The 26820-nt window shown below is 41.6% G+C and overlaps 1 protein-coding gene across 1 annotated transcript in view; it reads left to right on the top strand.

The window, feature by feature from the left end:
- The window catches only part of PTPRU (protein tyrosine phosphatase receptor type U), a 330295-nt gene that overhangs the window by 176522 nt on the left and 126953 nt on the right, over positions 1–26820 (top strand). The window contains exons 5-8 of the mRNA XM_083370035.1: positions 323–438; positions 998–1172; positions 4591–4884; positions 24799–25107. Coding sequence (XP_083226161.1) covers positions 323–438; positions 998–1172; positions 4591–4884; positions 24799–25107 — 894 coding nt within the window. The remainder of the gene's footprint in view (positions 1–322; positions 439–997; positions 1173–4590; positions 4885–24798; positions 25108–26820) is intronic.

A 26820-nucleotide genomic window follows, 5' to 3' on the forward strand; every position in this document is an offset into this window, starting at 1 on the left:
TTGGGTTGGCAATTACAAGAAAAGATGCAGTTGCTTTAACAAGTTGCAGACAGGCACTATGTTCTCATCCTTATTAAGCCCCTTTATGAAGGAAATAAATAAAGATGTAATAAAGATGAGGATCGAGTGAGAGAATCAGACAGTGCCCTAAAGATATTCTGGCAATTACTCTCTGCTTAAACACTGTTTAGGGTTAAATTAATCCTCCCGACCCTCCACCTGTTTTATACCCATTTTTTGAGCTATATCATTGGTATGGGAAGGGAGTAACTATAGAAGCCTATCCACAGATCTTTTTGTCTGATTATATTTCTTTTGGCAGCCAAAGCACCTCATTTTTCACGTCTGGGTGATGTGGAGGTAAATGCTGGACAGAACGCTACTTTTCAATGTGTAGCTGCTGGCAAGGCTTCGGAAACAGAGAGATTCCTCATGCAGGTAAGCGGGAATAAGTTTACCCCAATTTATATTTTCATTGGATCATTTATCTGTTCCTCTTTCCCCTTGCTTCCTTCCACGAGAGATGAGTTCAACCTGTCCTTTGTGTTCTTCCATTGCCTGAAACAATAACCTCTGTGTAGGATGCATTTGACATACTTGGAGGTAGGTTGAAATAAGCTTTCCATTCTGAATGCTAATCGGCAACTTATCAAAATCTGGGTTTCCCCTTTTTTCCAGAATTGGTTGTTGCTGGCAGATTCTTCCACCCATATCTCAACCTCTCTTTTGTACGCTTAGACAAGTGTTCCTTTCAGGAGAAGAAGACGATTGTCTAGGTTTTTGTTTCGTTTGCCTCAAAGAAGTAGACTTTTCCATTTCTTTCTTTCTTTCTTTTTAAATAGAAAGGACAGCAAATTCTAAAAAGGTAGCCCACGCAGCCCACCAGCCCTTCCCATAAAACATGAGGCTTACTGAAACGTAAGCTGCAAATGCCAATCACTTCGGAGCAGGGTTGAGACACTGAGGGTGACGCTACTCTTGTTTTTCTGAACGGTAGAAGCAGAACGGGGTTGTCATCCCCACCGTCTCGGTGAAGCACATCAGTCACAGAAGATTTTTGGCTACATTTCAACTGGATCAAGTGTCAAAAGGAGACCAGGACTTGTACCGCTGTGTGACTCAGTCTGGCAGGGGCTCTGGTGTCTCCAACTTTGCCGAGCTGATAGTCAAAGGTACGCATCGGTGATGGTGTTGGGGTGTTGGGATTGCTTTATCTTGCCGCCCTGGCAAAGACAGGCTTTAAAGATTTGAATCCCGAGGAAGGATTCGAATCCTATTGGGCAGTACAAGTAGCCCTCGACTTACAACCACAATTGAGCCCAAAATTTCTGTTGCTAAGTGAGACGTTGGTCAAGTGAGACGTTTTGTCCCATTTTGTGACTTTTCTTGCCACAGTTCTTAAGTAAATCGCTGCAGTTCTTAATTTAGCAATATAATCGCTAAGTGAATCTGGCTTCCCCATGCTTGTCAGAAGGTCGTTAAAAGTGATCACGTGACCCTGGGACATTGCAACTGTTATAAATAATGAGTCACTCTGAATTTCGATCAGGTGACCATGGCGATGCTGCAACGGTTGTAAGTGTGAAAAACAGTCATAAGTCACTTTCCCCAGTGCTGTTGTTACTTTAAACGGTCACTAAAGGAGGAGTCCCTTGGTGCTCTCTGAGCCTGCTTGTTTTCTTGCAGATGCTTCATTCATTCAGTGCTAGTACTAGCACTGGTGGTGTTGTCTGGTTTGGGTAATGAAGAGTCTGCAAGAAAACAACCAAGCTCAGAGTTATGATCTTTAAGTCCTTACATGGCATGGGTCCGGGATACCTCGAGGACCACCTGCTGCCGGCGTCAACTCCCCTCTGCCCTGTGCGTGCCCACAGAGAGGGCCTCCTCAGGGTGCCTCCGGTCAGGGAATGTCGACTGGTGGCCCCCAGGGGGAGGGCCTTCTCTGTGGGTGCTCCGGCATTATGGAACCAACTGCCGGTTGAGCTCCGGATGGCATCAGACCTCCGATCCTTCCGCCGCGGGCTGAAGACCCACTTATTTGAATTAGCTGGTCTGACCTGATGGGGAATATTAGGGTTTTTTAATGGGTTTTTTACTATTTTATTGTCATTGTATTTTAATTGGGCATTGGTTTAATTTCTTTTTAATTTTTGTACTGTTATTTATATATGCCCTGTTAACCGCCCTGAGTCCTTCGGGAGAAGGGCGGTATAGAAATTGAATAAACCTAAACCTAAACCTAAGAACGCCTCATGCCCACCCTGAGCTACAAATATTCTCCTTTATTCTGGTCACTAAATGAACAGTTGTAAGTTGAGGACTACATGTAGTGAGAAAGCAATTATGGGAGCAGATGACAGGTGAAAGGAGCCAAGAACCACTCGTGAAATGTCTCAACAGGAGTTTTACTGAGAGCCACCTATGTTACAAGAATCTCACTAGACTGAGTGGATTTCTTTGGGAAAGGCAAGACAAGGCCTCAAGGATTCTGTGGGAAGTTAGGCTTGTGCTCCTTCTGGCAGCGCAAAGACTCCAGACTTGGGCTTTTCTTTAGACCTCCCTCCAGTTTAGCTGGAGATTCCACCACAGCTGATGAACCACACAGTATTTTACAGTTGGGTGCTTTTTTGTGGGTTGGGAAACACACACACACACACACACACACACAGAGAGAGAGAGAGAGAGAGAGAGAGAGAGAGAGAGAGAGAGAGAGAGAGAGAAAAGAGAAAGAGAGAGAGAGAGAGAGTCAAGGATAATGCTTTCCTTGCATATATTTTGTTCATCACTTTGGGCGGATGTTTTTCCATGTTACTTATTTATAAAGAGGTTTTAGCAGCACAGAAGCATGCCATCTGCCTGTGATAGTGAACTCTTTGGGGAGAGGAGAGAGAGAGAGAAGGCCTCTGTTTTGCATCTGTTTGACTTGGAATGAGCTAATATGGGAAGGCAGCCCAGTTTTTGAGGATACCCATCATGTAGCTGTACATCCCCTATTGATGTGATGGAGCAAGACTTGCCATGCACGCATGACTGGGCAATCCTATTTGTGTTGCAGGCTACGTTCTCATTATAGGAACCCATTGGAAGCCATATGGAGGGTGCAACTTGAGTTTTAAAAAAGGGAGTGCCCAATTTAAATTTACAAAAGAGAGAAAATACATGGTTCTCTCTCTCTCTCTCTCTCTCTCTCTAAATATATGATTTTTTCTTCTCTCTTCCTGACACTCTCCTCTCTCCTAAACAGCAGCCTACAACAAAGAGCAGATGATTTTCATAAAAGGACTAAACTGAACCTGCACAAGTGTTTTGAAATTAGAGCAACATTAAATTAGCCCAAGGGCTACAGAGTGCCTACCTGAAGTATACAAATTGGCTGATATCAGCTTGATTCAATTAACTGTTTGCATCCTTCGGAAATTGCAAGCTGCCTTTAAACATTAAGTGTGTTGAAGGTGGTTTTTAGTACAAAACAGCAATCATGAAATGAAAGCTATAAGAGTAAACCTAATCTTCTGGTAACGTTAAACTTACAAGTAAAAAAAAAGGATGAATGACTGAAGAGATATGGGAAATCTGAGGATGAGTACATACAAAACACTTAACTAGGCTGGTGAAGTTCCAGGGGCTGCATTTGAACAACACAACACACAGAGGTTGATACAGTCAGAAAATTGATTTATTCAGGAATGGGATTCATCAGGTGGTTGGAATGCAGCCCCACTCTTTCTTGTTCTTCCACTACCCCAGGGGTAGGCAACCTCGGCTCTTTTATGACTCATGGACTTCAACTCCCAGAATTCCTGAGTCAGCTGACTCAGGAATTCTGGGAGTTGAAGTCCATGAGTCATAAGAGAGCCGAGGTTGCCTACCTCTGCAGTACCCCAATGCAGTTGTCCATTATCTATAATCCTATAAACTCTAAAAACCTGTTCCAAAGCCTTGGGCCCCGAATGTGTCAAGGGCCCCTTTTCCTTGGCTATACAGCTAGTCCTCAAGTTACAACCTCAATTCAACCCAAAATTTATGTTGCTAAGTGAAACATTTGTTAAATAAATTTTGCCCCATTTTACAAACTTTCTTGCCACGGTTATTAAGTGAATCACTGCAGTTGTTAAGTTAGTAACACGGATGTTAAGTGAACCCGGCCTCCCCATTGCTTGTCAGAAGGTCACAAAAGGGGATCGCATGACTGCAACCGTTATAAATATGAACCAGCAACTGAATTTTGATCACACGACCTTGGGGATGCTGCAACGGTCGTAAGTGAGAAAAACGGTCATAAGTCACTTTTTCAGTGCCGTTGTAACTTCAAATGGTCACTAAATGAACTGTTGTAAGTTGAGGACTACCAGTCAAGGCTCCTGCTCCTGCGTATATTTAATTTGGATCTTAATTTATTGGTTTTATTGTTTGTATTGTTTTAAAATGTTTTTAGTATTTTTCATTGTAATATTTTTTTTAAAAAAATTCTAAGCTGGCCAGAATCATTGACTGAGATGGGTAGCCATAGAAACTGAATGAATGAATGACAGCTGTCTAAAGATGTCGGGAAGAACAGGTCTACTTATTACTTCTTTGTCCTCTCAACAGAGCCCCCAACACCCATCGCACCCCCACAGCTATTGAGAGCAGGTTCAACATACTTAATCATCCAGCTCAATACCAACTCAATCATTGGAGATGGTCCTATTGTAAGAAAAGAGATTGAATATCGGATGACATCAGGACCTTGGTCGGAAGTACACGCAGTGAACATGCAGACCTATAAGTTGTGGCATCTCGATCCCGACACAGAGTATGAAATCAGCGTCCTGCTGACCCGGCCAGGAGATGGTGGGACTGGCAAACCCGGACCTCCGCTCATCAGTAGGACAAAGTGTGCAGGTAAGAGTTTGTGTTTCTTTGTGTATCAAGAAAACCATTTAGAACAGGGGTGTCAAACTCAATTTCATTGAGGGCCGCATCAGCATTGCAGTTGCCCTCAAGGGGCTGGGTGGGCGTGGCCTACTGGGTGGGCGTGGCCAGCTCTACATCGTTCGCATCAAGGGTGCCTATGGGGGCCTGGGTAGGAGTGGGACAGATCTGAGGGTCTCTGGCAGAAGGAGGGTCTCTGGGCCAGGGCCAAGGCAGTGGGAGCCATTCCCTCACTGTTTCAAGAATGGCTTCGCGGGCCACATGAAACCACTTCGCGGGCCGGATCCGGCCCCCGGGCCTTGTGTTTGACATGTCTGATTTAGAAGAAAACAGGGATGCTTGGACCACAGGATTGCAACGTGAAGGATGAGATAATATCCAGTCTTATTTATTTATTTGTGCTGGTGTATATCTGATACTGCTTACCATGCTTTTAATTCGATCGTAAAATCAAGGAATCACAGGTTGCAAATTGATAGCAAAAGAAGGAATAAAATTGCCACGGATATCTCTGAGGACTGGTTTTAAAATCTGCCAAAACAAGCTCCACTCAAGCATGGACAGTGGCATTCTGTGGAATATGTTAGTGTCCATCTTTTACTGGACAATGATCTGCATTTTTTTTAAAAGGTAAAAGATGCCTGTGAAAAAAAAGAGTGCGTATTTCTAGAAGCCCTGCATATAAAAGAGCAGTACCTAAAAAAAAAAGATGCTTCTATCCAGGAAATGTATATAAATGAACTGCACATTGGGGAAATTTAACCATAATCAGCAACATGACATTAGAGATAATTTGTATGACAAAATGTGGTTTGTTCAGTGAGACGTGAATTAACAGTTACGTATATTAAAACAAACAGGGAAAATCTCTAAATAGCAGGGGAAAATTGTGGATTGAGTTTTTAATGGAACTTAAAAAAAACACAAAAATGTTGACAAAGTAAAACAAATGCTCTACCAGTGTGAACTCATTGAAATCATACACACCCATAACAACACCCCCCCCAACACCCCCCCCCCTGCAAAAGGCATTTGTCACTGCAAAAATATTCTGGACAGAGACCATAGGGAGAGGTGAGAAATCTTAGTTAATGCTGTGTTTACTCAACATTTGACCATCAACAGTTGAGTTTTACAAGAGCTGTGATTCAAAGTAGCTTTGGGGACACGGTGGGGAAGTTAACAAGACACTAGGATAAGTATACGTAGGTAGCCCAGCCATAAGTGAATCATTGCAGTTGGTAAGTTGGTAAGCATCCAGATTTGGATCACATGCTCACAGGGATGCTGTTATAACTTCGGATGGTCACTAAATGAAGTCAAATACCTGTACCTTTTAGCCTGCCTAGTTAGGATGTGATGACAAGTTCCTTAACTACCTGGCTGTCTTCAGGCTAGAAGTGTTTACAGTGCTTGCAATTAGATGAGCAATAACAACCAACTTGAGAGTGCAAATCCATTTTGATGAAATGTTTCTTTCCAATGAAAGCCAGCTCATCCACAGGGGCTGTGTTAGGATGACAAATGATCATTGCATCAGCAACTTGAGTAAAGGAATAGTCAGAATTGTGGGCAACAGGTGGATTGACAAAGGCTGGGGACCATGTGGCTTAGCAGTTGAGGATGTCCATGGTCTGTAATTCATGACTGGGACTGAGTACTCATCTTTAAAAGTGGAAGAATTTTAAGGCTGGTGCTGCCTCTGGTTCAAAGGGCAGAAAAGAGGGGAGCGTTAGAAAAATATGCTGAGTATTATTGTGGCATTCCTTCCATAGGTTTGATACATGATCTTAGGTGTTTAAAATTCAAGGGTAAAGGATGTGCAATAGTGGCAAATATCTGTAGCTTGGGTGTAGGATGAGGATGACGGTCCATTCTCTGAGCTTGTAGGTTAGTTTCAGAACATTTTGTTACCAGGCTAGGTAACATCTTCAGCAGAGTTTAGAGGATGTCAGTATCAGCGTTCTTCCATTTATAAGGGCTTTGTGTGGTCAGTAGGTGTTGTGATGGTTCAGGAATGGATGTGTCAAGTGAAGGTCTTGTGTTGGGTCAGGTGTGAGTTATCAGTGAGAGTCTTGTGATAGGTCTTGTGATGGTGAGGTTACATCAGGTCAGAGTCATTGAGAGGTGGAGTATTGGTGGAAGGGGGGCTTGCATGGGTTAGTTGAGGGTCAGTGCTGTCTCTGGTTGGCTATGTGGTTGATTTGGATTCTGAGGTGTTCGTAGGCTGGTTGCAGGTCAATGTGTCTGTTGATGGATATATTGTAATAGGCTTGTACTAAATAGACCTTAATCCTTCGCTTAACAACTGTGGCAAAAAGGTTGCAAAATCAGGTGTAACTCACTCAACAACCACTTTATTTAGCAATGGAAATTCTGGTCCTAATTGTGATCATAAGTCAAGGATTACCCGTATTATTTGTTCAAAGATACTGTATCTACTACTGTATATTACATTACATTACATACAGTAGTTGTAAATTTTAAGGTCCAAATACTCTATGTGGACATTTAAAGATTGGAGCAAACCACAGAGACCTTCAGATATTATTCTCAAACTGAAATTTGGAACATGATAGAAAGGGGATTTTGATTAGAAACATAATTGGAGGATTATCACATTAAATATACATTTAAATTAAATTAAATTCAGTGCAAATGTGATGGACTTAAAGTTATATTTTTATCTTGGCTTCGCCACTGCATTTCAGAGTGCAGCCCCTTGGGTTCAGGTGTCATGTGAACCCAGAAAAATGGGTTAATTGTCTAATCCACGATAATTAATTAGCTATGGGAAAGTGTGCTTTCCAAATCCTGCCTTTGCTTTGCTCTAAAACTGAACGACGAAAGGAAGAATGTTTTTTTCTACATCACCTGATCTTGTATTCTATCTTGCTTTTCAGTCCGGCCTCCTGTTTTCCCATTGCCTTCCCATCCTGATTGCTCTTCCATCTTGAATCTCTGTCTCCCAGCTTATTCCAAACCAACCTTTCTCTTAAAATGCTAACCCATCCATCTTTGCCCTTCTGGCTGAAAACATGTCGTTGACAAGTGGGAAATGCATCTCATTTTTTCCCATTATAAAAGAAGGAAAGAAACCATCAGGGCTTTCTGCCTGGATCTCAAAACACTGTATTTGTGACTCGCTGCTATCCATATTCTGCCCTTCTCTAGGAACTGCGGGTTCAGTGATTAATAGTAGAATTCTTTGAGTTAATTATGATAGACAGGCGCTCTCTCTTGGTCTTCAGCAGCTTCTTCCCCTGGTACAATTGCTTTTAAACAAAAATGTCCCCCGCAGAAGAAGCCATATCAGTAGGAGCTCAGAAACTGTTGGCTGCATGTAATGGCTGCAGAACATTAGCTGCCCTGAATCGTGCTAGAGAAGAGCAAGGCTATGCTGCTAATTGATTCTGTGCCTTTGCGCATATTTGTCTGCTGTGTTATTCCATACACATTTGCGGGAACAGGGTGGCTGACATGGCTGATACACACTTGGAATCTCTAGATCCAGGGCACTGTGTTGCAAATATCTCAGCTGGGATTTTGAGCCCCGAGCTTGATAGTGACACTGGCTTTGTTAGCAAGTCAACTTGGCTTCCTTGTTAAAGCTGATAGAGATCCTCCCTTGATCCCACAGCACCACTATTTATGAGACAGGACCAACAGTTCTCAGCAAATACCTTAACGGAAATAGGTTGTTTTGCCTTCTTGGTTGTGTGTTAATTATGGAAGAAGAGCGTGCAGGTCCAGTCCATTGTTGCAAGGGATCTTCTTTCCTGCCCCCCTCTTCTGTGGTTTCCACTTTTTGTTATGTATCCATGTAAGAATTCAGAATTCTCTTACACTGTCTTATGTATAGTCCTAGAATCATTCTGGCTGGTTTGGAGACTTGGATAAGATGGTGACCCTTAAGCACCTTTTGTGGTCTTCAGCACACCCCTGAAAAGGGAAAGGCAGAGAAGAGGGGGTTGACCTATTTTCCGAAGCACCTGAAGGCAGGACAAGAAGTAACGGGTGGAAGATCATCAAAGGGAGATCTGACCTAGAACTAAGGAGAAACTTCTTAACAATGATAACAATTAGTCAGTGAAATGGCTTACAGTACCTCTGGAAGTTATGGGTGCTTCATCAGTGGAGGTTTTCAAGAAGAGATTGGACAATCACTTGTCTAGAATGGTTGGACTAGAAGACCTCCAAGGTCCTTTCCAATTCTGTTATTCTGTGTTACATTCTCAGTTTTCATTTTTTTTAAGCAAAGAGGAGGTGGGGATGGAGAGAGGGTAAAGCCTTATTAAAGTTCTCCTTTAACCATTTTAGGGTCTTAAAACAAACCAGCTGAAACCTTTTGTATCTCAGTTGCCTTCCCCCCCCCTGCAAAACAATAGTGCTTCTCTGCCCCTGCCCCTCACAGTTGGCTATCAGTTGACTTGAAGCATCAGAGATCTTGCTAGGATGTGGAAGTATGTAGCCCCAAGTATGTTTTCCTTCCAGATTCTTGTTAGATTCTTTTTGTGTTATCATAAAACCTTTCTCCTCTCTTTCCTTCTGCTCTCCTTTCACCTTTCTTTCTTTCTTTCTTTCTTTCTTTCTTTCTTTCTTTCTTTCTTTCTTTCTTTCTTTCTTTCTTTCTTTCTTTCTTCTTCTTCTTCTTCTTCTTCTTCTTCTTCTTCTTCTTCTTCTTCTTCTTCTTCTTCTTCTTCTTCTTCTTCTTCTTCTTCTTCTTCCTCTCTCTCTCTCTCTCTCTCTCTCTCTCTCTCTCTCTCTCTCTCTCTCTCTTCTCTCTCTCTTTCTTTCTTTCCAGAACCCTGCCATATGTTTATGTAGTTCATGAGTGTCTGCCCCTGTCACACTTTCTCCTTTATGGAAATGCTTATTTGCATTTGATTAGCAAGGGAAGAGGATGGCATCTTGGCCGATTCCCAGCATTTTTCATGCAAAGCTCCGGCAGGCAGGAGTCACGCAGAAAATGCCTGAACCTCTCTCCATACCCTAGGGCACCAGTGGAAATGTTAAGGACGTCAAAGCATGGGAGGCGAGCCTTGGAGAGGAGTTGGCTTGCCTTGTTTCTGTCACTCTGCTCTCCTTTGGGAGGCATTTGAGAAGTGTGTCTGACTTGTAAGGGGGTAGGGGTCATCAGGCTTCCTGAGGTTGCAGACTGTGTGGGGAGTTTCTTGACGTGGCAAGTTGCTTTGCAGCACCAGCGCTGTGTGAAGGGAGCTAGCACTGCAGTGGTAGCATCTGCTATCCCGTGGTCACATTAATTGGTTCTTTGGAGTTTAAGGAACTGATTTGGCAGCTGCTTCTTTGATTTTGTGTTTTGTGTCTTCTTGAGCTGGAATGAACTAGTAGGTGGAAGAAAAGATACTTTCTCAACTTTCAGCCAGGACTGGAGGATAAACAGTGTTCTGCCTTTCCCTATCAAGACCAATCTGCATTGATAGCATGTTGACTCCAGCCCACACTGGGATCAAGGGGCAGAATGAGTGAAGTTGCCTCAGGCTGGAAGCTTGACGAGAATCCAAACTATTCCTTATTGTTAGCATTGGGTTAGATCTCAGAGATAGGAGGAGGTGCTGCTGGTGTCGTCTGCTTTGTGCATCAAATAACATAACTGGCGTGGAATATTCTGCAGCTCGCTCTTTGCTGCTGTTCTTCAAGGAGCCAAATGTCTTGGACCACCTATGCTGAGAGAAGACTCAAACTCCAAATCCACCCTTTACACTACTATTCCAGATGATGTCCTAGGTTAGGGCAATGTAGGGAATCTCACCTCATGACTATTCAGTGCCAAACTCCATGTTTTAGATGTTGAGGACACATAACATAGGGAAGGAGTCACTGGTTGGATCAGCATTGTAGTAATTGGTACATTCAATTAAAAATCTGTTGATTGTCTTAGGCGAGTGGAACCTTTTCTGAGCATTTTGGAGAACTGCCATCAGTCGCGTTGAGCTAGGTAGGTGGCTAGTCCAATTGAGGATGTCAGTTTTTTATGTTCCAATTCAAATAATTGATTGCAGAGTGTCAGATGCTCTTCCTTCTCAGAGCCTTTACTGAGCACAGAAAATGAAATGAGAAGGAATGAAAAAACTGGAATGATCTACTTACATCTTCACAAAGGTTGGTTAAGGACTAAAATGTCCCTGTAACTTCCTTTATTTGATTCATATCCTGCCTTCTTTATAGAGGAGCTCAAAGTAGCAGACATTTCCTATTTTTTTTTCTCACAGTAAGGGCACTATGAGTTAGGCTAAGCGAGACATACATTGAGTTTCCATGATGAAGGGTAGACTAGAATTGGGGTCTTCCTGTTCCTACTCCTACATCTTCATCATGAAACCACACTGGTTCTCTAACCTTGCTTTTGTTGGTACATTTACTCTCTCCAATGCCTTGTTCAACATGCTAGTTCTGACTCTATTAAGTGTTCCCTTATATAACTCAAGGAGCATTAACATTCTCTGCTCCTTGACCTTGTGGGAGAACTGAACAGCCTTTTCTGTTTTAGAGCTACAGCTTTGGGTGTAGCCTTTAAACTAAGGTCAGCTCCTTGCTCTCAGTTGTGGTTAACCATCCTTTGATTACATAACCATCTATAATAGTCTTCCTGCTGTGTTTGTAAGATTCTTACAGGGACAGTTGAATCTTGGGTCTGATCTAAAATGCTTCTTAGACATTAACCAAGCCACGAAAGAAAAGTCTTAATCCACAAAATCTATATAATATCAACCAATCAATTATTAATTAACTCAATTAATGCTGCTCCTGTTCTGTTGAGTCTGAGCTGCTTACGGTATTAATGTAAGATTAAAAACAAAACATAATTCAGTTCATACAATTAATACATCGATAAGTCCCAGAGAACAGAAGTTAGTCCTCTGCCCTCCCATCTCTTTTAAAAAAAATTCTCTACTATGTAAAGTTATCTCTCCATCAGCACGATAACTCTCCAAGAACTGAACTCTCCAAGAACTAAACAGAATGGGACCAAATTTGTGAGTGGAAAGAAGCTAGCAAAACAAACAATTAAGTATCAGAGTGGGCCAGACCAACCAAGGAACTGTAGAGGCGGGGAAAAAATATTTCTAGATCCTCATCTCTCTCCCCCCGCCCCAGCATTACCATGGGACAAGCAGTTGGACAGTGGTTTGCAATATTGTGATTGTTTCATTGTAAGCCCTTCTTGTTATGTGCTCTGGAGAAGAAGGTATGCTTCAAACACAGGAAATCAGGAGTTCAGGCGGTTCAAATGAATACAGAGGTTTATTGAAAGCTTAAACTCTCTACAAGAATCTGAACTACTAACAGTTAAAGCAAATTGATGGCAGATAAGGGTCAACAGAATTAAAGGTGGGCTGGACTTAAATCTCTTGTGGGAGCAAAAGGAATCGGACCTGAGACTGATGACATGCTTGGCCACACCCTTGGGCTCAACATGGTGATCATCTACACCATGTGGGCTACTCCAAGTTTTCCAGTACACACATACACAGAAATATATAGCTGCTGGTAGTAAAGGTGGTTGAGAAAATCCCAGAAGTCATGTTTTACCTGCTTTCCCCATCTTGTTTCCACACACAGATTTCAGAATTAATGTTCCAATATTTCTAGAAAACCATATAACCGTCTATGGAGATTCTCAGTCATCCAGGTCATATTTGTCTGAAAGGTGCTTTTTCAGGAGGCAGTTGAACTTTCTGGTTTTTTCTTTGAAGACAATGCCTTGGTAAGGCCACACCTGGAATTCTGCATCCAGTTTTGGTCACCACAATGTAAAAAAAAGATGCCGAGACTCTAGAAAGAGTACAGAGAAGAGCAACAAAGATGATTGGGGGACTGGAGGCTAAAACATATAAGGAACGGTTGCTGGAATTGGGTATGTGTAGTTTAATGAAGAGAAGAGTGAGGGGTGACATGATAGCAGTGTTCCAATATCTCAGGGGCTGCCACAAAGAAGAGGGAGTCAAGCTATTCTCCAAAGCACCTGAAAGCAGGACAAGAAGCAACGGATGGAAACTAGTCAAGGAGAGAAGCAACTTAGAACTAAGGAGAAACTTCCTGACAGTTAGAACAACTAACCAGTGGAACAACCTCCCTCCAGAAGTGGTGAATGCTCCAACACTGGACGTTTTTAAGAAGAGACTGGCCAGCCATTTGTCTGAAATGGTGTAGGGTTTCCTGCCTGAGCAGGGGATTGGACTAGATGACCTCCAAGGTCCCTTCCAACATTATTATTATTATTATAAACATGAAGTTGCAGCATCCTGGGCCACGTGATTGCAATTTGCAGTCTTCCTAGACAACTTCTGACAAGCAAAATCAATGGAGGAAGCTGGATTTGCTTAGCGACTGCATGATTCACTTCCTAACTGGAGTGATTTGTTTTAACAGCTGTGGCAAGAAAGGTCATAAAATCAGGTGCATGCCACTTAACAAACAGCTTGTGTAGCAATACCAATTCTAATCCCAGTTAGGGTCATAAGTTGAGGACTACACGTATGAAGAATTACCAAGATTAAAAGCAGGAGTCTCATTCTTGGCCACGGCTTTTAGGGGTACAGTTGGTGCTGGGTTCAGATCTTTTTTTTTTTTGATAAAGAACTCATTTCTGGATTTATCTGAGCTTGGGAGAACTGACCTCAGTTGTAAACGAATCTGGTTACTAAACATGCTTAGAACATAAAGAGCACAATTTTTGACAATATTCATTTATTATTTGGAATCAGTTTTACTACAGCCTTTGATCACAAGCCTTCATTCCTAATTGCTCTCTTCCCTCCCTGCCTTGTATAGGGATCAACAATCTCCAATCCTGGGTTTGGCTGAAATGACCTCGGTGTGAGAATGGCTCTGTACATAGGACAATCTTTTTCTGATCACATAACTTTCCCAGCTTTTTCCCAGAAGCAGCCTGGGGCACAGAGAGTTCTTTCGTACTACGATATGCTTCTAGTCGTGATTGACATAGACTAAGCTGCCATACCTGGGTACATTACAGTTATAATGGCTCCAATAACCTTAGGCAACTTTGTTACGGTGCTAATTGTATGGATGTATTCAACAATATTAATGTGTTCAGACACTCGTTAGTTGACTAAAGTGCTTGCAAGTCTGCTTACACAGGCCCAGGGATGTCAGCCTGCCTTTTGTTGCTGATAATTTAAATGACATTAAAATTAAAAAAAACCCAACCCCCCCCCCCCCGCCCTGAAATTCGAAGTCTGGCATTCCGATTTCTGGTCTTGTCTGCTCCCAAGAGACTGGAGTGAATTGATTCTGAAGACCATGAGCAGAAAATGAAGGGGTTCTTACAATGTCAGGCAAGGAAAGCAGTTTTTCATTGTCCCTGTCATGCTGAGTTGATTTCCTCTCTTTAAATTACCCTAGTGCCATCATTGCTTTTTCAATTGTCTTTCTCATGCCAGAAGGACACAACTCCTGATTTGTCCTAGTCTACCACCTGCTAATGTCAAAGCACATGCTTCACACGTAGAAGGCACCGGGTTCAATTTCAAGTATTCTGAAAAAAGGTTGAAATTTTGGAGAACTCCTATCAATGAGAATGGAATGGAGAGATGGAATGGAATGTTGTGAAAAAGGACACAGTTGGTGGCTAGCATCCAAAGTGGATATTCCAGTATTATTATTATTGGTGTCTGGCGTTGTTACAGTAGCCAGGAGACCACAGTGGTATTGCAGAGGAGTAGTTTGGCTTGCCAAGGTACCAGACCTGTTATGGGACATGCTTGTGCACTTCCCAAGATGTGCCACAGGAGGGTAAGCTGGCTTTGCAGCAGAGAGAAAGATGAGTGGCTCTTCCTACAGTACCATCCAAGGCCACCTCCCTTCCCAGAGCTGCCTCACAAGTGGGTGCTGCAACCAGGAAGTTTCAGAGCTGTCGGAATCTGCCTGCCTGCACAAAACACCAGCTCATCCACCCACCAAAGTGGTACCCATCTATTTACCTGCGTAGAACATGCCTTCGAACTGTTTGGTGGACAGAAGCTGAGGTGTGTGATGGGAGCTCACTCTGCCACGCAGTCCTAGGACTTGAACCGCCAGAGCTGAGTCCCTCTCCAGCATCATTAAGCACTGAGCCATTGTAGTAGCGTTCCTTCACAGATTTCCTGTACTGTTTTCTGCTCTAGGACACCCCCCCCCCCACACACCTCCTAGGAATCTTGAATTGATTCTTCATGATAGAGATCAATAACCTTTCCATCAGTGAAAACAAATAGTGGTAACAAAGGCAGACCTCTTATTAAAGCAGATGGCCATTGCTTATGTTGGTTATGATAACTAATTAAGTGTGCCTTCAGTGACCTTGTTTAAGCATATATCTCTTTCAAGACCCCTTGAATGTGTTGAAAAGATGAGGATATTCACCCTATTATAATTGCCACTTGGAGCTCACAGGAAAGCCGCCTTCACTTGGCTAAATAAAGCTAATCAGTGTCCCCTCTAAGGCCTTACTTAATGAGTTCACATCAAAGGTAAAGGTCTGATAAGAAATGCACAGGCCTGCTGACAATTTTTATGGAACCTCTGGAAAGCATATTTCACGTTCCTTCCTGCTTTGAGTGTTTATTGTTGTTTGACATATGTCTCTGCCTCAGATCAGATCAGATAATTTGATCTATCTAATTCAATGAAGGAGGACGGTGTCTTGAGTGGTTGGAATGCCAGGCAGGAGGTTAGCAAGGCCACATTCGAGACCCGAGAACTGCCATGGGGTGGGGTTGAGCTCTCATCCTTCACTCCAGCTCCTGTCAGGGACGTGAAAGGAGCCCCGGGACAACGGTGATGTCACAGGCAATCCTTTCAACCTGGAAGCATCTGACTCGAGTGCAAAGCAAAACAAAAATCTAATTCAATACTGTTTACATCAGGAAAGGGGATGCTACAGATTGCATGTAGCGTGTTCCTTCTATTCACCTCCATTCGCCTACAAAAATGGTCTTTCGTGGCCCTGTACATTCATAAATCTCCCATAAATCTCCCATAAATCTCTTCTGAAGTGTGAGAGAAACAGATGAAAGTGCATGCATATTCCTCTTCTCCCACAGCCAGCATTATTAGAAAGCCAACATTTAACAGGCCAGGGTTCATTTAAACCCCTGCATTTGGACCCAGGATAGAACCACTGTCAACACAGCCCCCTATTGTTGAAAGTAATCAAGAGCTTTTAAATGCCTGGAAGAAAATGAAGTTTTAACCAGGCGTCTTGGTCCAAATACCGAAGGAAAATCTGGGTAAGAATATCCTTTGGGGGAAAAAAATAGCTCGGCATGTTTCTGTCATACCAAGGAAAGACAAAAGTATTGATGGCTTTTTGGAGTTTGATTTCTTCTTGTGTTACAGATTGCAGGCTTGCTTCTATCAATAATAATCCAGCTCCTGTAGGGAAGACTAAGCTAACTGGAGAATTTAAATTGATCTACGAGTGCTTGAATATTTGGGTTCTGCTTTGGACATGACATTAACGCATGATGTAATCGGTAGTTTTCTGATCTTGAAAACGATCCAAGAATTTAAGTGTGTAATTATTTTTAACGCTGTTTTCCAACATGACAGCCAATTGAATATATCCACAGTTGTACAGAAACATACATCACTTACAGCTTTATACAATGTCTTGGAAAATAACCCTAGGGGAAATAGGCCCCCAGTGTATCAGAATCACTCTGTTAGACAATGATTTCAGTTTCATGTACCAGAAGAACAGTTTGCAACTTCTTGCTATTTGGTGAGAAGCGATTATAACTTCCCTGTGTAAGCAAAATAACATTGCATTTCCATTAGCTGCAAATCTTGTGAGGGTTTTTAGGTGTGTGTAGGCTATCTAAAAGGGACGCGGTGGCTCAGTGGATTAGGACGCTGAGCTTGTCGATCTGAAGGTTGGCAGTTTGGCGGGTCGAATCCCGAGTGCTGCATAACAGAGTTAGCGCCTGTTACTCGTCCCAGCTTCTGCCAACCTAGCAGTTCGAAAGCACGTAAAAATGCAAGTAGAAAAATAGGGACCACTATGGTGGGAAGGTAACAACGTTCCGTGCGCCTTTGGCATCTAGTCATGCCGGCTACATGACCATGGAGACGTCCTCAGACAAACACTGGCTCTTCGGCTTTGAAACGGAGATGAGCACCGGCCCCTAGAGTTGGAAATGACTAGCACGCATGTGCGGGGGAACCTTTACCTTTACCTTTAGGCTATCTGAAGCTAAGTTTCAGCATTTCTGTTTTCACATGCTTGCAAATAGAAATTACCCAAATGTTTAGCTTTATTTCTTGGGAAATAATAATACTGATCTTTAGCTATAAATAAAATATGTATACAATTTAGATGTATAAGATTGCCAAGTTCATAGCAATTCTAGGTGGCGTACATATAACATCCCTCCCCCACCCCCTCCAAAAAAATCTCAGTACCTTGAACCAATTAAAAAGATTTGAAGACAGAAAACACAACAACAAGAGAAGGCATCCTTCCTAAGCTGCATCAGATGCTATTGCTTAACAAATGGAACTATGAGCATGTCGACACTGTGGGTCAGATGGGATGGTCAGGAGCAGAAGGAGAAATGTATTTCTTCTGATAGCCAGGTCCTATGCTATGAAAGTAATGCTAACCCTTTGAATTGCATCTGGAAGTTTCCTGGCAATTCATTGCAGCTCCTGTGGCAGAGAACATGTGAATGAGTGTGCTGAGATATGCCTGTAACGACTCATGACATTGCGTCCTAGACCAGTGGAGACTTGCAAGAGATCTTGAAGGAGACCCACATGTTAACCATACAGTAGTAGACCACTACAAGATGACTAAGACATGGGTGTCTGTGAGAAGATAGCTCCAATTCAGAAATGGGCACAGTTGGTGTACCAGATGGATTTGTGCAAAGGTGTCCCTGGCCACAACCGTCGCCTACTCTTGGAGCAGGAAGTGTAAGACCCAAAAAAACCCTCCAATTGTAAAGTGCAATCCATTCAGAACTAAAGATAGGAAATATGTAATATTGGAAGAATTATGAACTCATCCCTTACTTGCATCTGTTCCTCCTCACCAAGACCTCAGCTGCCTCAAGGCACTGGAACAAGATCTTGAGAGCATCCCTTGGTTATCCTGAGCTTGAGCTTTGCATCTGAGTATCAGTCTAACATTTGACCTCATGTTGATGGATGACTTTGTCTAGAGATTTCATACAGATGTTAAAATAGATGGGTAAGCCCTGCACCACTCCTCAGATCAGGGGCACCAGACCCAGCCTCTCCCACTGGGAGACAGGTGGAATATGACAACATTCTATCAACTAGCAAACCACATAGTTGGTCCTTAAGGATACCATGATTGATGGTATCAAAAGCTGACGTGAGATCAAGGAGAATCAAGACACTCACATCATCCCCATCCTGATAATTCCAGGGGGTGATCAACAAGTGTGATCAATGATGTCTCTATACTATGTCCCAGCTTGAAACCTGGTTAGAAAAGGTCCAGATAATCCACTACCTCAAGGCCCTCTGAAGCTCAGCCCAGCCAACCTTTTAGCAACCTTTCTAAAGCAAACAAGTCTTTCTCCAAGACTTTTGGGTCCAGCAGTGGCTTCTTGAGAAGGAGGTGTGCCATTGCTTCCTTTAAGGCAGGCAGAACCATTCCCTTTATGCCTACAAACAAATAATGTTTATTAGTTTTGTGTGCTGTAATCAACAAAGACTCCCAGAGGTAAGCATTAACAACATTAAAGTAACATAAGCATAAAATATAAACATAAAAATGTAATAAAACAGTTCTACTGTATAACCATCAGTGGTAGCAAACTCACTGCCCTCCTAATGTTTTCTAGAATACTTTGGTTTTTAAGCAGCTTCCAGAACGCTGAAATACTATTTATGGACCCAGCCCCTTAATCTCTGCAAACAGAAAAACCACTAATCTCTCGTGAGAAGACTGCACCATTCCATTTGGAGAAGGGAGGCCTGAAAATTGACTGACTACGCTAATGTTTGAAGATGATAGTCCACAATATCGAAAGCCACTGGGAGATAACAAATCCTGAAACAGACCCCAGAACAGATTTTATTAGCCTTTTTATGATATCACACAGAGACTAAAGATTTTCATAAGCTTCCTGTTTGGTGTCCGGTGCAATTCAGAGTGCTGATATTTATTTATTTTTCTTTATCTTATTACATTTTATCTCTCTCTTTTTCCATTATGGGATTCAAGAGAGTGCATGTAGAGATCTCAAGGCTGTTTCCTGACTTGGCCTGATGAGACAAAACTGGAGTACCTTAAAAAAAAAACAAAGGAAGTCTTGTTTGCGTACTTTAGAAATGCCTATCAAGTTCAGCATCCTGGTTCTCATAATTGGAAACTGATATCTGTGGGAAGCTCCAAAGCAGGTCCTACAGGCTAACCCTTTCCGCTACTTTCCTTGATTAACACTGCTATTTTTTTACTCCAGGAAGTCTTGTCTAATCCCTTTCCAAGCCGTCCACGTTGATTGCTATCATAACAGCTATGACAGTGAATTGCATGACTTGCCAGAGCTGTTCAGCAAGATCAGATGGCTTCTGACTGTGTTAAGGGGTTGACATATAAGCCTCTAAATGAGGAATGGACAACTGTTTGGATATTGTGAAATGACAACTTTTGGACAGCCCTGGAGATATGGGCTATAATGAGGAAAGCTGGGAGTTGTAGAAACATTTGGAACACTTGTTCTGAGTGACACTGTATAAACTCTGATCATCTGGAGAAGTTCATTTGTCCATATGGACATGTCAATTTATTGAGTTAGAACCCAGGCAGGCCAAAAGAGTCCTCCAAAGAGCCTCCACATGGAATACTTTTCTGTGGTAACCAGGAAGAGAAACTTGGCAATGGTTCTGGAATCTGAATCTTGATGCAGTCATGCACACAGTTGCATCAATATGATTTTACTGCGGTGTTTTATTGATGCACTCAATTAAGGACTCTTGATAGGCCACCAGTAAAGATGAAATGGAGATCAGAAAACAATTTATGAGTCAGGAGCAAAAGGTAAACAGAAAGATTGAAGAACAAGCCATAAACTGAGACTGATGATTAAGCTCAAAGTCAGGAAGACCATGTTCTCAAGTGAAACCCATCTGGGTGGATACACCTTTCTTTCCAGGATGATCCAATAAATGCAAGTACTTGTTTGAAAAATTGTATATTTGAGCTGTGGAGTTTAGCACATGGGACAAGTAAACACAGATCCAGTACCTGCCAACAGATGTGTACGTGGAAATGTGGTCAGGGGACCAAAATCCCAACCAATAGAAGGATTTGAAAGCAATTGACACGTCGTCCAGAATTAATTTTAGAAATTCTTCTAATTAAACTGGAAGAAAGGCAGAACAGTAAAGGAACTCAAGACAGGAAATCTTCTCAACCCTGCCAGCTATTTCTTTTTATTCTTCTCTTTTTATGTTCAAAACCCTTTTCTTTCTTTATAGTTAATTTAAGTGCTTTAAGAGATCAAGTGTGTTCTTTCCCTCTTCAGTTGTGTATCCTTTATCATTTTGCTTTAACTAAAATGATCTCAGTCTTGCTGTGTTTAATTACGGCTATATTTGCTCTCTAGGTGCTCACAGTACTACATTTTATTAGTCACATAAGGAATGATTGTATGCAGTAAGAACCCTGCATTGAGAGTATTCTATGTACCAGTTCCATGGTATGTAGGGTACAATACAATGTGAGCTGCATATTTTGGACCAACAACTGAGGGAGAGGCTTTGACTAGGGCTAGGAACTGGGAGACTGTGAATTCTAGTCCTGCCTAGGTCATGAAGCCAGCTGGGTGACCTTGGGCCAGTCACCCTTTCTCAGCCCCAGGAAGAAGGTAACGGCAAACCACTTTTGCAATGTTGTCAAGAAAACTTCCAGGACATGTCCAAGCAGTTGCGCAGACATATGAAAATTAATAAGCTGAACAGCAAACAGATACACCAAGTGGGATTTAGGATGAATTCAGATTTATAAGCAAAGCAAGGCAAATAAAATTAAAAACAACCACAAAAAAATCTTCATTTTTTTAAAAAAAATAAAACCATAACTCATATCAATAGAACAAGGTTTTGCGCCCAACCTCTTGCATGTAGTTGTTTTTAAGATATTTCTTTACATAAATGCACTTTTCCCTAAACTTTTTAAAAATATGAATTTCTGCAGAGCATTGTTTTAAAAATGTAAATCTCTCCAATTTTTGATCTTTTGAAAATGCTCTTTTTGGTTTTTTTTTCTTTCCAAAAGCGTAATTTATTTTCAGTAGAAATACTCTTTTTGCAAGGGAGCGCATTTTTAGCTGAAGAAGGTTGGATGTTTGTAGAGTTTATTTAGTGCTGGCATCTGGGCTCTATGCTGGTGCATCTTTCACTGGATTTCAGAAATTTGATCCCAAAGAAGTCCATATTGGATTTAATTTACTTGCCTAATTGATGCTGCATTAAGTATGATGCCTTTTCAGTGCAACCAGTGGAAACTTTGTCACTCTTAAACATTTTAGGATCAAACTGTACTGGATGATTATTATTAAGTTTGCTTTTTATTCCAGTTTGAAATCATCCCATTGTTCTTGCTGACCATTCACAATAAATGTTTATGGAGATTCTCAGTCATCCAGGTTGTCCCAAAGATGCTTTTTCAAGAGGCGACTGGAATTCCTTCTTTTTTCTTTGAAGACATTTCGCTACTCATCCGAGAAGCTTCTTCAGCTCTGCAACTCTGCAACAGAACTGAAGAAGCTTCTTGGACGAAAAGTGAAACATCTTCAACGAGAAAGAAGAAAATTTGCTCCTGTGAGAGTGGGAGTTTGAATAGCAAATACGCCCCTTTGAGATGGTTTAAATGGGAATTGTGTGTACAGATTTTTTTAAATAAACCAAGCGAGAGGAGAGAAATAACAAAGGTTTTTTTTTTAAAAAAACAAGCATATCACATTATACTACCTGTATCTTAGTTGACTTTTATATTTCTTTTTCTTAATTTTTAAATTTAGTTTGCTTGCTCTTTCGTTTTGCCTGTTGTTGCCATGACTTTAAGATTTGAATGTTTTATTAGATTTATTTGAGTGTGCATGCATGCATCTTCAAGGAGCATCGTATGAAATACCTACATGAATAAACCTATTGTTTTTAAATAGGCCCCACGAAGATGAGAAACTATATGCCTGAATCACGTTCATAGCACATTCAGGGATATAGTTTCTGCAAGGCAGTCTTCGAATATGGAAATTAAATCCAACACGACACAAGTTCTCCTTTTAACAACAAAAGTTATAATAGAGATGGCAATTTTACTGAAATGTATCCCCACTTAGAGTTCTGCCACAGTTTAGACTCTACATGGACAACTTAAATGCTTTAACAAGAACAACAGCAGAAAAACAACTCTCATAAAAGTGACAGATTTTTATCATTAGAGGAGCAGAGAAGGAAAAGCAAAATGATTAGATCAATTGGAATGAGTACATTTCTAGAGATCCACACAGGAAAAGCGATGTCTGCATTTTGCTTAGGTCTTGCTTTTTCTTCATCTAAAGCTGTCTATTTATGTGTGTGTGTGTGTGTGTGTGTGTGATAATGATGAAAACAAAATCCAAAAGTCTAACAAGGCAGAAACACCTGGAGAGGCGCAAGGGAAGGGAGCTTGTCATTGCTTTAAAACCTGAATTTTGCAGCACCATCAGCTTTTGCTCTCTGTTCCTACAGCGCTTGAAATTGCTGTTCAAGTGTGCATTTGCTTCACCTGCTTATGAATAGGTAGTTTATTTTAGAGATATGTAAAATATCTAGTATCTCTATGAAGGTTGCTGCAGATTCAAAACTGGACAGTATAATATTGTTCAGGTCTATTTCCTATGCATAAACACAACAGGCACAATTCAGATGACCCAATACTTGAAATTGCTTCCAAAGCCATTACTTGGAGTCTTTTGAGTTACAGGTATGGTGCTCTGCTATGTCATTTTTCTCTCTCCCGTCACATGAAACGTTATTTCTGTACAACGTTTGGTGAAAGAGATGCACAAATGATTGAAGATGTTCCAGAATTATTGGATAGCAATGTCGAAGGGGAGTTTATCTTATTTTGGGTCCCTTAGCTTTGCAGTGGCCCAAGTACATTAAAGGGACGCGGTGGCTCAGTGGGTTAGGACGCTGAGCTTGTCGATCAGAAGGTCGGCAGTTTGGCGGGTCGAATCCCAAGTGCCGCATGACAGAGTGAGCGCCTGTTACTTGTCCCAGCTTCTGCCAACCTAGCAGTTCGAAAGCACGTACAAATGCAAGTAGAAAAATAGGGAACACTACGGTGGGAAGGTAACAGCGTTCCGTGCGCCTTTGGCGTCTAGTCATCCCAGCCACATGACCACGGAAACGTCCTCGGACAAGCGCTGGCTCTTCGGCTTTGAAACGGAGACGAGCACCGGCCCCTAGAGTTTGAAATGACTAGCATGCATGTGCGGGTGGAACCTTTATCTTTACATTTTTAAGTTCATTAAACATAATCTGTTTTAACAACCAAGGAGTTGATCTTAGTTTATTTAATGTGAGGAAGTTTTCTTATTGGACTCTTCTGATGTTTAGGGAATTGATCTTTACATACAATGGTTTGTTCACCTAATACTCATAACTAAATTGTTTACTCTTCTCCAGGTGAATTATGAACCTAGCAGATGCATCCACATAATATGCTAAGCTTTTGAGGTGTGCACAATAATTTATGATGGAAACTTCTGATACCAAAATGGGTCATTCAGTGTTTTGGAAATGGCCTAGTTTGTGTGGACAGGTTGCTGGCATGCTGTGGCCTGGTACTGGTCCACGGACCGAGGGTTGGGACCCCCTGCATTAGATAATGGGGAATTATCAGGTCAGTGTTGGAGATTCTATAGCAAGAATAACAAATTAATTGTTCTAACCATCAGGCAATTTCTCCTTTGTTCTAGAAGAAATTTCCTGACAGCTAGAAAAATTAATCAGTGGAACGACTTGCCTCCAGAAGTTGCCAGGGCTCCAACACTGGAGGTGTTTAAGAAGAGTTTGGACAGCCATTTGTCTGAAATGGAATAGGGGTTCCTTTTTGAGCATGGGATTGGACTAGAAGACCTCCAAGGTCTCTTCCAATTCTGTTATTATGCTATTCTGTTAAGAAGTGCAAAGGCTAGAGACTTTCACATGGCTTCTGGTTCAAGGTCTCAGTTGCAGCTGCTTTCACAAAGAATTATAGCTGTGCTTCGGGACCATGCTTTATGGCAAGCAGTTCTTACACATGACTGGTTGATTGAGAGGGCAACCCTTGACTTAAAACCACAATTGAGCCCAAAATTTCCATTGCAAAAACAACAGAGTTTTGCCCCATTTTGCGCACTTTCTTGCCACAGTTGTAATGTGAATCACTGCAGTTGTTAGTAACACCATTGTAACACCATTGTAAAATGAATCTGGCTTTCCCATTAACTTTGTTTATCTGAAGGTTGCACAAGGTGGTCACATGATCCCGGGACACTGCAACCATAATAAATTATGAGCTAGTTGCCAAGCGTCTGAGTTTGGATCACGTGATCATGAGGATAATGCAGCATTCGTAAGTGTGAAAAACAGTCCCATTTTTCAGTCCCATTGTAACGTCAAATGAATTGTAACTTGAGGACTACCAGTTAACAGATTCAGACCATTCCCTCATATTTATTATATTTTCCTCCAGGTGATCTAAATCTAATGTTCTGCTACACCAGAGGTTGTAACAACTGTTTATTCAATATTCTTCTCCACTAGAAGTCGACAAAGTATTGCGTTTCCCAGTATCCTGACAGATACTGATTCTGCTGTTTTTCATTCTCTCTCCATCTCTTTCTGCAGAACCCATGAGGGCCCCCAAAGGTCTTGCCTTTGCAGAGATCCAATCCAGGCAGCTGATCCTTCAGTGGGAGCCTCTGGGTTACAACCTGACACGCTGCCACACATATACTGTCACACTCTGCTATCGCTATGCTGTAGGCACTGGCCATAACCAGACCTTTCGTGAATGTGTGAAGATGGAGCATGGTATCAACCGTTACACCATCAAGAACCTTCTGCCTTATAAAAATGTCCATGTTAAACTTATTCTGTCCAATCCTGAAGGCCGGAAAGAAGGCAAAGAGATGATATTTCAGACTGATGAAGATGGTGAGTTTTGTTATCTCAGTCAGCATCTTAACATTTATATCTTTCTAGGTAGCCGTGAAGAACATCTTCTGAGCATCCTCATCAAATTATTTGGGCACTTGGTGGAGTAAAATGAAATATGTCTGTGTGTGTGTGTGCGCGCGCGCATGCATGCGTGTGTATGTATGTATATTTATATATAAATTTTACTTACACAAGCGAAGTATTTGCACATTTCTTCAGTGAGGAAAGAGAAAGAACTGCAATGAGTGATTTTATATGATAACTGTGTAGGTATGCATCTGACTGCTCATTTGGAGAACAAAAATCCTTTTAACCTGTCGTTGAACAGAAAGATTTGGGAGGCCTGAGGTTCCATCACAGTACATTCAACTAGAATAGTGATGCTAAATTAGGGAGATGGTAAAACAGGTGCAACAAGGTCTGCTCCATTCTGAGAGCAAACTCTACCTGCTAAATTAGACTCGAATGACTGTGTGGGACTTTTTGTCTAGCTTGTTTCCATTTGGAAGATATCCAGAGTTGCAAGTTTCTTCGTTAACTGGAGGAAAGAATATGAATATGAATAGTGGAGAAATTTTTTTCTTCCCTCATGTGTGTCCTTTGCATTACCACTTTATACCTCTTTGACAATCTGTTTTCTTTCTTTTTTTTATGGAGAGATGATGGTTTCATTCTGTTTTTAGTTGATGAAGCAGAGTATAAATATTTGAGATGGAGGACCAGGAAGGAAGGAAATTAAATGGAGTTCAGAACAATACAATAGACCTTTGGGAAGCTATTTTTAAATATTGAATTGTCATATGGTCCTTTACAACAACCAGAGGGCTTTGCTTGGATATCTTATCAGCATTTAGGGTTTAAAACATCCATTCTTCTGAATTTCGTGCTTTTACATTGAATGAATGTGTTCATTCCAGGCAACCTTGTAGATGAGAAGTGGCAGAAACAAGAGATCATACTGCGATACAGGATAGCATTTCATTGCTGTTACCATGGTTACCACTAGGCCTTATTTAGACATGCATGAAACCGGCTGATTATTGTTCTTTTCTCCTCTCTGTTCTGTTTCTTTGATTGATCTCATGGTGAGCACCAAAGACGAGGCAGTTTGAAATGTAAGCATCAATTGTGAGGCAGTGTGGAAGGAGGAGCAAGATAGGAATGGTGGAGACAGACTGGAGGAAATGGCAGCTGCTTAATTCTCCTTTGGTTACTTGAGTTGAAGGATTTGAACTTGACAAAGCGTTGCCCTCAGATAGGAATGGATATGAAAAGGGGATTATGATAAAGTGTAGCTAACCAGCGCAGGAACAGTATAAGAAGGAAAAGACATGTCAAACCATTTCACGCTGCAAGATGGGGGAAGTCAACAATTTTGAATGCTGCCTTTATGATGAAGAAAAAAAAATTCCCTCAGCATTCCTCAGTCTTCCTTCCTTCTGCAAATAGGAACCTAGTGCTATAAGGAGTTTATAATGAACAAAGCACTGAATATTGAGAAATTCTATTTTCCCTGAAGTGGAGTTCTTCAACCAAGAATTTTTCTGTAGAGATCCATCCCACAAAAATGAAAAGCCAGCAAGAATGGGCTAGCCATTCATTCATTCATTCATTCATTCATTCATTCATTCATTCATTCATTCATTTTATACACTGCTCATCTCACTTTTGAGTGATTCTGGGTGGCTTTCAAAACCATAAAACCAGGAT

This window comes from Vipera ursinii (assembly GCF_947247035.1).
Source record: "Vipera ursinii genome assembly, chromosome: 9".
Classification (NCBI taxonomy): domain Eukaryota; kingdom Metazoa; phylum Chordata; class Lepidosauria; order Squamata; family Viperidae; genus Vipera; species Vipera ursinii.